The sequence below is a fragment of the Narcine bancroftii genome, chromosome 6 (assembly GCF_036971445.1).
Source record: "Narcine bancroftii isolate sNarBan1 chromosome 6, sNarBan1.hap1, whole genome shotgun sequence".
Classification (NCBI taxonomy): Eukaryota; Metazoa; Chordata; class Chondrichthyes; order Torpediniformes; family Narcinidae; genus Narcine; species Narcine bancroftii.
Genome location: NC_091474.1, coordinates 51,817,432 through 51,832,130, shown reverse-complemented (window position 1 = coordinate 51,832,130; position 14,699 = coordinate 51,817,432). Strand labels below are relative to the sequence as shown.

Here is a 14,699-nt window from a genome sequence, read left to right as displayed (position 1 = left end):
ATCTTTTAGTCGGAGATTAAAAGGCTAATTCATACTTTCAGATGTTTTAACTAGATTGAGATGGACCAGATGCAGTGTGGGACCTTCAAATGACCTCGTACTGTTTTCAGGCTTAAGCCTGAGTGACAATTATGAAATAGTCGGGACTGGACCCAAGTTCGATAAATGGTTTTTTCAGAGAACTGGTCATTTTTAAAAAAAACATCCCAGTTGCAACAGCAAATCACCTGTATCAATGTTTAAAACACAACAAACAAGGGAAGGCTTTAAGCATTAATGTTTAATTCCCACCAAAAACAAAATGCTGGCCAAAACGCCACTGGCAATCACTGAGATCTCCCAACCGCTGCCGCTGATCAACTAGGAGGCTTCCCAGGCCAGTAGAACATTTACTGGCAAGTTGGCAGGACCTGACTCCCCAGACATCAGAGATCCCAATGCCAGAGTCCCAACTCCAAATCCTCCCCAGGCCTACCGCACATGCACACTGTGGAGTGCGGTACTCGGCCGAGGGGGGGGTTTGGCATCGGGAGTTCCTGTGTGCCAGCGAGGGAGGGGAAAAGTGTCCCCTCTCCTGCCTGGGTCCCCACTCCTGCCTGGGAGGCCACTCTCCTTGTTGATGCCGGGACAAGGGATTCTTCTGACTGCTTGTGGCTGGGAGACAGCGACATCCAGTTTGCGAGGGAGAGAAAAGTCAATAGGGGAGGGTAAAGAAGAAATGGAAAGAGAGAGGGGAGGAAGTTACCTGAAATAAGGACAATGTCGTTCTAATTTCATGTTGGATGAACTCTTTTTCCAACCTGTGAGGTCAGTTCAGCTCAAAAAAATTTCAGATGAGGATTTTTGATTTGTTTTGGATATCCTCACTTATCCGAAATGTTAATTTTTTTTTGATAAATGAGGATTTCAGAAATCCAATTTTGGATAATTGGAGTTGTACTGTAGTTTTAAAACCTAATATTGTTTCCAGGTACAAGCCTAACATGGACTATTTTAAACAGAACATCCTGAATGTCTGAAGGATTTAAAATTTATAGAGGTTCAGAATTATCAAAAGTTCATAAACTCTTCAAAAACATAATTGCCTTTGTGTATCACTCCTTAAAAGATGATGCACATAATGTGCAAAATGTACAATGAAAAGGATTTTCTTTTTCACCAAATGTGCTCCTTGCTTGTCTAGTGCCATCTTCTGTTTCACAGGGGCATGACAATAGTGTCAGCTAAACTTGCTAACAACTCACCGGTCAGCTGGTTGGCTGTTCTCTTTCTGCCGCTTGGTGCAGAAATCTATGCAGGTGGCCAAGTCAGGGCTGACGAACATGCTTTTCAACCAATCAACATACTTCAACAAAACTGAGGACTGCAGTCGACAGACGACTTTCCAGGAGCTTGGGATAATGGGGTGACCATTGTTAGTGAGGCACGAGAATCCCTTGATCACCATAAACTGCTTTGCCTCATCCTGGGTGCTCTCAAGGAATGAGTCAACACACTTTTCCATTTCAGGTGCGAATCTGAACCTCTTTGGGAGCTGAAAAATAACGGCAGTTTTTAATTAAATCATCTTCAGTGGGTGAACAAATTCCAATGATGAATATCCCTACCAAACCAAATCCACAAGCATTGGACTAGAATAGTGCTATACTTCAAATCAAAAGCTACAAAATATAAATTTATCAGTATTTTTCAATCCTTAAATCAATTCTAAGGCAATGCCCTCATGGTGTTTCAATTTGATTACCTGCAAGCTTGGCCAAAAAGGTAGATTTTAAGGAACAGCTCGCAACTGGAACAGTTAACAACAGCCACTATGAGATCAAAGAGTCGACATTCTACCAGGAACAAAACTAATTTTAAAGTATGAACTACTTTGGTTGTGCTGCCAGCAGATCATCTACAGAGCCATCAAAACCACATGCAAAACCAGGATGCATGTTTGTGGCTCTGTACACACATTATGCTCCATTTTGAATGGGAGACGACAACCTCTCCATCCATGTCAGCAAGACAAAGGAACTGATCATAGACCTCTGGAAGAGAGATAGAGCTCGCTCCTCTATCTGCATAACCAGTGCTGAGTTGCAGATTACAGGCACTCGCCTCAGCTCCCTCTCTTCGGGAAGAAGAATCACAAGTACAAGATCACCCACCACCAGGTTCAAGGACAGTTCCATTCCTGCTTAACAGATTCCTGAACGAACCGCACAATAGTAAAATGATTTCCTTTGCTCCCTATCAACTGATCACTCTGTAACTTGGCATTGGATCTTATTTGCGGTACTGTGCATGGGATGTCTAACTGGACTGCTCGCAAATGCACATAACAAAAAAGCTGAAACTGAACAATGTCTTTGATTTGAATGACTGCAACAAGGATATAAATGTCAGATTTGCCTCCAACCCAGCATAAAGCTGACAGTAATTCTGAAATAGGCCAACACAGAGCAACAACTTCAAAGGATTCCATTTTCCAAACTTCTCTACTGTAGTAGCTGGAGAGTTCCCCAAAAAATTCAGGTGATTACATTTTTTAAAGAGATAAATTTAGAGATACAGCTCAGTAGCTGGCCCTTCCTTCCCATATCACTCAATTATACCCAGGTGACCAATTAACCTACTTGTCTATATATCTTTAGAACATGGGAGGATATCAGAGCATATGGAATAAACCCACATGGTCACAGGGAGACAGACAGCATCCAATTTGAACACGGTCATTGGCATTAAAATAGTGTTATGCTAACCGCTATGCAGGACACGTTGACGATGATCTTTGAATCCTTCTTGGCTGAAGAGAGGTGCTGGAGAAAAATGGCAAATGTTATCTCCTAATTTAAAAAAGGTAATAGTGAGAATTATCGACCAGTCTTACATTAGTGGTGGGCAAACTATTGAAGAGGATTCTCAAGGACAGGATTTACAAGCATTTAGAGTAGTCTTCTCAGGGTTAGTCAGCATGACTTTTTGAAGGGTTGTGCCTCACAAGCCTAATTGAGTTTTTTGAGGAGGTAACAAAAGAAATTAATGAAGGTAGGGCAGCAGATGTGGGGTATATGGATTTTTAGTAAGGCATTTGAAAAGGTTCCCTATAAGAAACTCATTCAGAAAGTCAGAGGATGGATGGAACCTTGTCTATATGGATTTGGAATTGGCTTTCCTGTGGAAAGCAGAGTAATAGTAAATGGGAAGTATTCTGCCTGGACATCAGTGACTAATGGAATTCCACAGGGATCTGTTCTGGGACCCCCTACTCTTTGTGGTTTTTATAAATGACCTGGACGAAGAAGGAGAAGGATGAATGGGTCAGTAACTTTGCAGATGATACAAAGGTTGAAGGTGATGTGGATAACCTTGAAAGTTGTTATAGGTTACGACAGGAAACAGGCAAAATGCAGAGTTGGGTGGAAAAGTGGTAGATGGAGTTCAATCTGGGTAAGTGTGAGTTGATGCATTTTGGAAGGTCAAACTTGAAGGCAGTGTACATGGTTAATTGTAGGATACTTAATCACAAGGAAGAACACAAGGACCTTGGTGTTCAAATCCATAGATCTTTCAAGGTCACCACATAGGTTGATATGACAGTTACGATTGAGTTCAGTGTCATGAGGTAATATCGCAGCTTTAATGGTGGCCACAAGAGGACACAGGTTTAAGGTGCTGGGGAGTAGGTACAGAGGAGATGTCAGGGCTGTTTTTATATATATTTATATATATATATATATATATATATATATTTATTTATATATATATATATATATATATATATATATATATATATGTATAAACGCAGAGTGGTGGGTGCGTAGAATGGACTGTCAGCAACTGTAGTGGAGGCGGATATATTAGGTTCCTTTAAGAGATTTTTAGATAGGTACCTGGAGGATAGAAAAATAGAAAACTACAGGAAAGCCTAGTAATTTCTAAGAACATGTTTGGCCCAACTTTGTGGGCTGAAGGGCCTGTATGTTCTGTAAGTTTTATAATTTTCTATAAATATAACTCTCTGGAGAGACCACACTTAGAATATTGTGTTCCATTCCAGTCGCCTTTATTACAGGAAAGTGGAAGTTTGGAGAGGGTACTGAGGAGATTCACCAGGATGTGGTAAAAATACACAGAAATGCTGGAGGAACTCAGCTGGGCTTGCAGCATCCATTGGAGGGAAAGATATATTACCAATGTGCCTGAGCCCTTCTTCAAGGTACAAGCAAGGAACAGGAAGGCATCAGAATAGAGACTGAAGAATACAGGGGGAGGTCTATACACTAACAAATGGTGTTAATTAGATATAAGAGGAAAGTTGAGAATTGATTTTGGCTCTGTGAAAGGCGACAAATTGAAAAGGAAGAGTGCGAGAGAGAGAGCGCAAGCAAGAGCGAGCTGGGGGAAAGGCAACAGAGGGAAGAATAAAGGTTTAATGGATACCAGAGAGGTTGATAATAATGCTATCCAGTTGGAGGATGCCCAGACAGAAGATGAGGTGGTGTTCCTCCAATTTGCGGGTGGTATCAGTCTAGCAGTGCATGAGACAAAGGACAGACATGTCAACAAGGGAATGGGACAGGGAATTGAAATGGGTGGCCACTGAGGCAAGATTAAATAATATTGGTCTCTTTGCTTCTGTTGTTTTTTTTTTTCTCCCCCTGCACATTATGAAATGATGTGAGGCATTGATAGGATAGACAGCTAGAATTTTTCTCCCAGGGTAAAACATCACATACGAAAGGACATGCATTTGAAGCAAGGATGCAGTTTAAAAGAGGAGTGCGGACAAGTTTGCTTTTAAACACACATAGAGTGGTATGAGCCTGGAATGGGCTGCCAGTAGTGGCAGAAGCAGATACAAGAGTAAAGTTTTAAACATTTCTGAAGAGACATATGCATCATGTGCAAGGACCAGAGCCTTAATATGAGCTCCATGTTTGGCAAAGATATTACTGCCGAAGGGTTGTTCCTGTGCTGCATTGCTCTATGTTCCATTACTCTGAGTTACTCTGATGGAAATGCCCTGGTCCTTTACTAATTCCCTATGAATTTTCCTATAAGTTCTAAATAAAAAAAACCTTCATTATAAGCTGTTTCTACACTTCTGCTAGGCTACTCATATTCAATGCTTTTCCCTTAATTAATTTCTGGGTTATCCTTTCCTGTTTTGGTTCTCTATTATAATCTCCAAATCTTCAGGCTAACCACAACTTTATTCAAGGTTTCCTTATTGTCATGTAATAGTACAAAACATGTAATGTTAGACAAAACTGCCTTCTGTTTGCCATAAGAAAGAGCTGCCATTAGTGGCACTCGGCACCCCTTACAGAACGAGAAACAAAATAGTCCCTTCAGAATCATTGAGTGTTCATAAATTCACCTCCAGTGATCCCGTTGCCCTTGTAGCCACACAGTGACAACTTGAGCTCCAGATCCAAACTTCCAATGCAATCTGGAAGCCTTCAGCACTCAAAGCCATTCGGGAGGCCTTCTTGCCCTCAACACCCTCTCAAGTCCTGGCTCCGATACCTAGTTCCCATGAGCCAGTCTGCAGCAGCCCACAGCCAGTGCCCCGATCACATCCTCCCAGCTTCTCTGGATCCCTCATTTGCTGAGCTCCTCGCTGGTCCATCTCGATGGTCACCTTCTTAAATAGATATTAATCATTCAACTAATGTCATGCCTTTGAATCTCGTATCCAAAATGCAGTTATTTATTGTTCCGTCCCAAGTGATTAGCCTTCGGTTTAAGGCTCGTTTCAGACTTCAGTGTGCTCTCCATTGCAGGCAAAATCTTCACTAGGATTCTCCTAAATAGAATAATACCTAGTGTCGCCGAAAATATTCTCCCAGAATCACAGTGCGGCTTTCGCGCAAACAGAGGAACTACTGACATGGTCTTTGCCCTCAGACAGCTCCAAGAAAAGTGCAGAGAACAAAATAAAGGACTCTACATCACCTTTGTTGACCTCACCAAAGCCTTTGACACCGTGAGCAGAAAAGGGCTTTGGCAAATACTAGAGCCTCGGATGCCCCCCAAAGTTCCTCAACATGATTATCCAACTGCACGAAAACCAACAAGGTCGGGTCAGATACAGCAATGAGCTCTCTGAACCCTTCTCCATTAACAATGGCGTGAAGCAAGGCTGTGTTCTCGCACCAACCCTCTTTTCAATCTTCTTCAACATGATGCTGAACCAAGCCATGAAAGACCTCAACAATGAAGATGCTGTTTACATCCGGTACCGCACGGATGGCAGTCTCTTCAATCTGAGGCGCCTGCAAGCTCACACCAAGACACAAGAGAAACTTGTCCCTGAACTACTCTTTGCAGACGATGCCGCTTTAGTTGGCCATTCAGAGCCAGCTCTTCAGCGCTTGACGTCCTGTTTTGCGGAAACTGCCAAAATGTTTGGCCTGGAAGTCAGCCTGAAGAAAACTGAGGTCCTCCATCAGCCAGCTCCCCACCATGACTACCAGCCCCCCCACATCTCCATCGGGCACACAAAACTCAAAACGGTCAACCAGTTTATCTATCTCGGCTGCACCATTTCATCAGATGCAAGGATCGACAATGAGATAGACAACAGACTCGCCAAGGCAAATAGCGCCTTTGGAAGACTACACAAAAGAGTCTGGAAAAACAACCAACTGAAAAACCTCACAAAGATAAGCGTATACAGAGCCGTTGTCATACCCACACTCCTGTTCGGCTCCGAATCATGGGTCCTCTACCGGCATCACCTACGGCTCCTAGAACGCTTCCACCAGCGTTGTCTCCGCTCCATCCTCAACATTCATTGGAGCGCTTTCATCCCTAACGTCGAAGTACTCGAGATGGCAGAGGTCGACAGCATCGAGTCCACGCTGCTGAAGATCCAGCTGCGCTGGGTGGGTCACGTCTCCAGAATGGAGGACCTTCCCAAGATCGTGTTATATGGCGAGCTCTCCACTGGCCACCGTGACAGAGGTGCACCAAAGAAAAGGTACAAGGACTGCCTAAAGAAATCTCTTGGTGCCTGCCACATTGACTATCGCCAGTGGGCTGATATCGCCTCAAACCGTGCATCTTGGCGCCTCACAGTTCGGAGGGCAGCAACCTCCTTTGAAGAAGACCGCAGAGCCCACCTCACTGACAAAAGGCAAAGGAGGAAAAACCCAACACCCAACCCCAACCAACCAATTTTCCCCTGCAACCGCTGCAACCGTGTCTGCCTGTCCCGCATCGGACTTGTCAGCCACAAACGAGCCTGCAGCTGACGTGGACATTTACCCCCTCCATAAATCTTCGTCCGCGAAGCCAAGCCAAAGAAAGACTTCAGAAGATCACTTCTGAATTCAATAAGGCTTTGAATTGTGGCTTATTATCATCACCCTGCCCCCGAGGCCCCTTTACCATGAACTTACTAATTAACTCAATCTTATTGCACAAGATAAAATCAAAAGTGACCTTTTCTCTGCCTGGTTCCAGAGAACCAACCTGCAGATACCAACTTCAAACACATCCAATCTGCCCAGTCTACATGACTGGATAGAGTGGATGTGGAGACTTTATTTTTCTGGGGCGAGAGTCTGGGACAAGAGGGTGCAGCCTCAGAATAAAAGAAAGTCCCTTTAGAACAGATGAGAAATTTCTTTACCTAGAGGGTGCGGATCTGTGGAATTAATTGCTGAACGGCTGTGGAGACCAAGTCATTGCACCTATTTAAGACTATGGCTGTTTGCAAAAGCCACTTCCTTTCAGGTACAGGAGACTTCTGCAGTTCTATAGTAACTGGCACAGTCTGGCTGAACAGTTAGCAAAACACTGTTGCAGCGCCAGCAATTGGGACCGGGGTTTGAATCCGGTGCTGTAAGTAGCTTGGTACTCTTTCACCATATCTACTTGGGTTTTCCCCGGGCGCTCCAGTTTCCTCCTCCTGTTTGAAACGTGCCGGGGCTGTAGGTTAATTGGGGGCACGGGCTCATGGGCTAAAATGACCTGTTACCATGCTGTATGTCTAAATTTAAAATTATACACATATCAAAATGCGGATCAGTTGAGGCAACTGTCTCGTTAATCTCTCAGGTTGATGGCAGTGATGATTGGCAGGAGCTGGCTGCTGGAGCCATCTAGAACCTTTGTCATCTTGATAGAACTGCTGTACTAGTGGCACTTCTCTGCATGCCTTTACAGGGCAAACTAAGGAAAACAAATTTTCAGTATTTTGTATACATGACTATAAAGGAATCTTGAACCTCCAAAATGCAGTGATAACCTCTCTGGTGCCAGGGTTTAGGATGTCTCTGAGTGGGTATAGGACATTCTGAGAGGAGAGAGAAAGCTGGCGGTCATCGTTCATATTGACACCAATGACACAGGTAGGGAGGGAGATGTGGTCTTGGAGAACAAGTTCAGGGAGCAAGGTACAGGTGCCTAATCTTTCATTTGGGATTGCCAGGATCGGACACCTGCTGTTATCTGGAATCTTCTGGACTTTGGAATATTTTGGTTCTGGTCCCTTTAAACCCACCCACTTGAGTCACGCTGCTGTCTCTCCCCCGTCCCCGCCCAAATCACGCTGCTGTCTCTCTTCCTGCCCGAGTCGCGCTGTCATCTCTCCCCCCCCATCACCCACCGAAGGAGTCGTGCTGCTCTCTCCCCCCTCGTTGCCCGCCCAAGTCACGCTGCCATCTCCTCCCCTTTCTCACCTGCCCGAGTTGCGCTGCTGTGTTCCCCCCCCACCACACATGCCCACCCAAATCACATTGTCATCTCTCTCTCTCCTCCCCCTACCAGCACCAGAGGATCAGCCCCCTTCTCGGTTCCCCTGCTCTGGCAAGTTTCAGCTGTGTGGGGGATTATGAGTAGTGATGATGGCCATTGGACCGACTGAAAGCATAGGAACACTGGATGGGCGTCAGTATACAGCAATTCGGAGGCGCTTATAAAGTGTCAGAATGACACGGGATATTCCTGTGTGAATTGAGTGAGAGTCATGTACGATACTTATAATGTAATTATACCATTAATTAGCAATGTGGGACACAACAAATGCACTAGAGTTGAGCGAGGGTCGTGTCATGTCATGTATGGTACCAAGCTCCATCTTTGATGAGCAGATATCATCTGCCAAAAAAAGTGCCAATTTTTGGAGGTTGCCAATTTTCGGAATCCCGGATAAAGGGTTAGGCACCTATACTCAGCTAAACAGCAGGAATTCCAAGGTTGTAATCTAAGGATTACTACCTGTGCCACATGTTGGTGAAGCAACAAACAAGAAAATAGTGCAGTTTAATGTGTAGCTAAGGAGCGAAACAGGAAGAAGGGATTTAGATATTTGGATTGTTGGGCTCGCTTCCAGGGAAAGTGGGACCTACACAAGAGGAATGGGTTGCAAGTGAACTGGATGGGGACCAATATCCTCGCTGGGAAATTAATTAGCAGTACCGGGGAGAATGTGAACTCGGACAGGGACATGAACTTGGGTGGTGGGGCGGCATGTAGATAGCCAATTATGAAGGGGGCCATACTAGACCCTGAGCCTGGCCAGGTGATCAGTTTCAGTAGGGTACATTTTGAGAATCGTGATCACTCTTCCTCATCTTCCAAAATGGTTATGGACAAGCTTTGGCCTGTAGAAAAGTACTAAATTGGTGGAGGGCAAATTATGATGGAATTAGACAGGAACTGGAAAAAGTTAACTGGGAACAGCTATCAGGCAGGCCTACAACTGAAATGTGGCAGCTGTTTCAGGACCAACTAATTAGAGTCCAGTGCAAAGGATCAGATGGCAATGTAAGAGAACCTTGGATGACGAGACAGGTCATGAACTGGGATATACCTCTTTTTTCTCTTGACTAAGGTTCAGGAAGCTACAATCAATCAGGGACCTGGAGAAATATAAAAGTTGCAGGAAAAAGCTCAAGCAGGCATGAGGAAGGCCAATATAATCTGGTCAGGAAAAAGGGCAGCAAGGGAGGGAAAAATCAACCGTGGTTAACAAAGGAAATAAAGGAGAGTCTAAAATTGAAGGTGCAGGTGTACAAACCTGCAAAGAGCAGTGGGGAAACTGGAAGATTGGGAAAACTTTAAGAGACAACAAGGGGTTACAAAGCGGGTAATAAGAAATGGGAAAAAGGATTATGAAAGTAAATTGGCACAAAATATAAAAACAGAAAGCAAAAAATTTTATAAATATACAAAATGGAAGAGGGTGGCCAGAGTTAACATAGGACCCTTGGAGGATGAGAAAGGAAAACTGGTAGCAAAAAATGAGGAAATGGCCGAGGCATTAAACAAATATTTTGTGTCAGTCTTCACGGTGTAAGACATGTCCAGCATGCCCAAGTCCGGAGTTAAGGATGCGAATGTTGGGGAAGGCCTTGATAAAATATTTGTTACAAAGGAAGTAGTGATGGAGAAACTAATGGGACTAAAGCCAGACAAATCACCTGGTCCTGATGATATGCATCCAAGGGTTCTGAAGGAAATGGCAGAAGTTATAGTTGATGCATTGGTGGTCATATACCAAAATTCCTTGGATTCTGGGCAGGTCCCGGCAGACTGGAAGACAGCAAATGTCACGCCACTTTTTAAGAAGGGATGTAGGGAGAAGACTGGAAATTATCGGCCAATTAGCTTGACATCTGTGGTTGGAAAAATGCTAGAAGCCATCATTAAAGATGAAATAGTGAAACTTTTGGAATGTAAGGTTTCAATCAGGCAGACGCAGCATGGTTTTAGAAAGGGAAGATCTTGTATGACAAACTTGTTAGGATTCTTTGAGGATATAATGGGTGCGGTGGATAGAGGGGAACAGGTTGATGTTGTATATTTGGATTTCCAGAAAGCGTTTGATAAGGTACCACACAAGAGACTTATCAGTAAGTTACAGGAAAGTGGAGTCCGGGGAAATATATTGGCCTGGATTGAAAATTGGTTGTCTGACAGGAGGCAGAGAGTCGGGATAAATGGGAGTTTTTCAGGTTGGCAGAGAGTGGTAAGTGGGGTGCCGCAGGGGTCAGTGTTAGGCCCACAACTGTTCCATCATTTACATTGATGACTTGGAGGAGGGGACAAAATGTGGTGTAGCCAAGTTTGTGGATGACACCAAATTGAGTGAAAGAGCAAATTGTAATGAGGATGTGGAGAGTCTGCAGAGGGATATAGTTAAGCTGGATGAGTGGGGAAAGGTCTGGCAGATGGAGTACAATGTTAGTAAATGTGAGGTTATCGACTTTGGCAAGAAAAATAAAAGAGCTGAATATTATTTAAAGGGTGAAAAACTACAGCATGCTGTTGTGCAGAGGGACTTGGGAGTGCTTGTGCATGAATCGCAAAAAGTTAGGTTGCAGGTGCAGCAGGTTATTAAGAAGGCAAATGGAATATTGGCCTTCATCGCTAGAGGAATTGAATTCAGGAGTAGGGAGGTAATGTTGCAACTGTATAAGGTACTGGTGAGATCGCACCTGGAGCACTGTGTCCAGTTCTGGTCTCCATATTTGAAGAAGGATATACTGGCTTTGGAGACGGTCCAGAGGAGGTTTACTAGGTTGATCCCTGGGATGAAGGGGTTGACTTATGATGAAAGATTAAATCGTCTAGGATTGTATTCATTCGAGTTCAGAAGAATGAGAGGAGATCTTATAGAAACATATAGGATTATGAAGGGTATGGATAGGATAGATGTAGGAAGGTTTTTTGAGCTGGCCGGGGAAACTAAAACAAGAGGACACAGTCTCAAGATTCGGGGGAGTAGATTTAGGACAGAGATGAGGAAAAATAGTTTTTCCCAGAGAGTAGTGAATGTTTAGAATTCTCTAACCAGGGGAGTGGTTGAGGCTGCCTCATTAAACATATTTAAAATTCGGTTAGATAAATTTTTACATGATAGAGGAATTAGGGGATATGGGGAGAAGGGAGGTAGGTGGAGTTAGGTCATAAATTAGATCAGCCATGATCGTATTGAATGGTGGAGCAGGCTCGATGGGCCATTTTTGGCCTACTCCTGTTCCTACTTCCTATGTTGCCTATGTAGGAGCCATGAGATGTCCTTGGCGAGAAGGATTAAAGAGAATCCCAAGGCATTTATTCTTGTATTAAAAACAAATGGATAACTAGGGAGAAAATAGGACCACTCTAGGACAAAAGAAGGAGGTTATACTTGGAATCAGCTTAAGGGGGTGAGGTATTCAATGAAAATTTCCCATTATTTACCGAGGAGAAGGACATGAACAGTGATAGGGAGCATAATGTGGAGAATGCTCATGCGTTATGGCATTGAGAGATAAAGAAAAAGGTGGACAGGTCACCTGGACTAGATGAGATAGATACCTAGTTATTGAAAGAGCAAGTAAAGAGATTGCTGGGGCCTTGACAAAGATCTTAGCATCCTCACTAGTGACAGGAGAGGACTGGAGAGTGGCAAATGTTGGAGCTTTGTATAAAAAGGGAATAATTCAGGAAATTATAGGCTAGTGAACATGGCTTTCTAAAGGGGAGGTCAAATCTTACCAATCTGATTGAATTTTACAAGGCAGATAAGGTGGTCTCATCAGATTTTAGAAAGACAGTTGACAAGGTCCACATAGGAGGCTGATTTTTTAAAAATGCAAATGCATGGATTTATGTTGAATTGTGAAATTAAACGGCCCATAGAAGACTGGAGGTAGTGATGGAAGGCTGATATTTAGCCTGCAGTCACAAGAAAAAGGAACAGAAGCAGGCCATTTGGCCCATCGAGTCTAGTCTGTGAAAGCTCGCTGACTTAAATCAGTCATGTGACCAGTGGTATACTCTACGGGGATGAGTATTGTAATCCCTGCTGTTTCTGACTTTTTTTATACTTGGATGAACAAGTAGGTGGGTAGAGGTTTAGCAAATATGCAGATGATACAAAGATTGGTGGAGTTGAGGACAGTATGGAGGGTTATCAAAGAATAAAACAGGATACAGACATGGGCAGAGAAATGGCAGATGGAGTTTAATTCAGTTAAGTTTTAGCATTGCACTATGGGAGATCAAATACATGGGGAGTATATACCGTGCATCTTGGCACCTCACAGTTCGGCGGGCAGCAACCTCCTTTGAAGAAGACCGCAGAGCCCATTTCACTGACAAAAGACAAAGGAGGAAAAACCCAACACCCAACCCCAACCCACCAATTTTCCCTTGCAACCGCTGCAACCGTGTCTGCCTGTCCCGCATCAGACTTGTCAGCCACAAACAAGCCTGCAGCTGACGTGGACATTACCCCTCCATAAATCTTCGTCCGCGAAGCCAAGCCAAAAGAAAGATATACAGTTAACAGTAGTGGACTTAAAAGTATTGATGTGCAGAGGGGTCTGGGAATCCAGTTCCAAAACTCTCTGCTAGTGGCCATGAAAGTAGATGCCGTGGTAAAGAAGGCATATGGCATGCTTGGTTTCATTTCCCAGGACACTGAGTATAAAAGCAAGGAAGTTACAAAGCAGCTAAATAAAACTTGTGTCAGGCTACATTTGGAATACTGCGTACAATTCTCATCACCACATTACAGGAAAGATAAGGAGGTTTTGAAAAAGGTACAGAGTTTTTCAGAATGTTGCCTGATTTAGAAGTTATGAGTTACAGGGAGAGATTAGACAAACTTTGGTTACTTTCCCCTGTCGTGTAGGGGAGACTTGATAGAGGTGTATAAAAAAAGAGGCATTGATAGGGCAAAGGCATCACACATTAGAGAACATGTGTTTAAGGTGAGGAGGATGGAGATGTGTAGGTCAAATATTTTACACAGATAGTCATAGGTGCCTGGAATGAGGCTGTTAGGAACAGTGATGAAAGCAGATAAAATATTGTATATACTTGTGTAACAGTCGAGTTTTTTGGACAAATTTTTCAGCTCAAATTTTGGAGGTGGGGGAATAAATCAACTTTTACACAGGTCATACTTTTGACTGTGGTAAGTACCTGAATAGTTCAAGGTGTTGGGAGCTCCGATGGCCAGGATCTGGAGATAAATCTGTGGTCAGGGCATCAGTAACTCAGATGGGCTTGGGCCTAGGAGAGTCTGGGGCATCAGGAGCTCAGATGGGTGGGCAACCAGGGCGAGGGTTCGCAGTTGAGCTGTCAGGTGCTTGAATGGGCGGGCTGCTGAAGCAAGGGCTCGTGGTCAGAGCGTCGAGAGCTTAGATGTGCAGGCAGTCGGGGACAAATTTTTTTGCGGGGGGGGGGAAACAGGGTCAACCTTGACACAGGTCATATAGAAAACGCATGATTTTTGGGCTAAAAAAGGTGGGGTTGACTATTGCATGAGTATATCGAGTAGCATTCAAAAAAGCTTTTAGGTAGGTAGATGAACATGAAGGGGAAGAGGGATACAAGATGCAAGTGGGATATCTTTGTTTAACTTGGACATCATGTTCAGCACAGACACGTGGGTGAAAGGGCCTGTTCCTGTGCTGTACTGTTCTATGCAACCTGTGTCAGTAAGTTAACTGTTAGTAAGCAAATCCTAATGCACTTTAAGCTTTGCTGAAGTACTGCACATTAAAAACAAATTTCAGCAAGGCACCCTCTAAAGAAAAATTTAAAGTTGTTGGCATTTATTAATTTCTATGAAGGTTACTGAAGAATTCAAGGTCATAAAACACAGCAGCCGTGGTGCAAGTTACGTAACAATATTTTCAGATCACAAATCATTTGCCATCCAATTATTGCTCACCTTCAATTTCCAATTAGATCATCTACAA

General features: G+C 43.7%; 1 protein-coding gene across 2 annotated transcripts in view; it reads right to left on the bottom strand.

Moving 5' to 3' along the window:
- mybbp1a (MYB binding protein (P160) 1a) overlaps positions 1–14,699 on the bottom strand; it is a 179,272-nt gene that overhangs the window by 89,333 nt on the left and 75,240 nt on the right. For both annotated transcript variants that reach the window (XR_011340085.1, XM_069884983.1), the window contains exon 8: positions 1,245–1,534. Coding sequence is in view for 1 of the 2 variants with exons in the window: in XM_069884983.1 (XP_069741084.1) it covers positions 1,245–1,534 (290 nt within the window). In the remaining variant the exon portion in view is untranslated. The remainder of the gene's footprint in view (positions 1–1,244; positions 1,535–14,699) is intronic.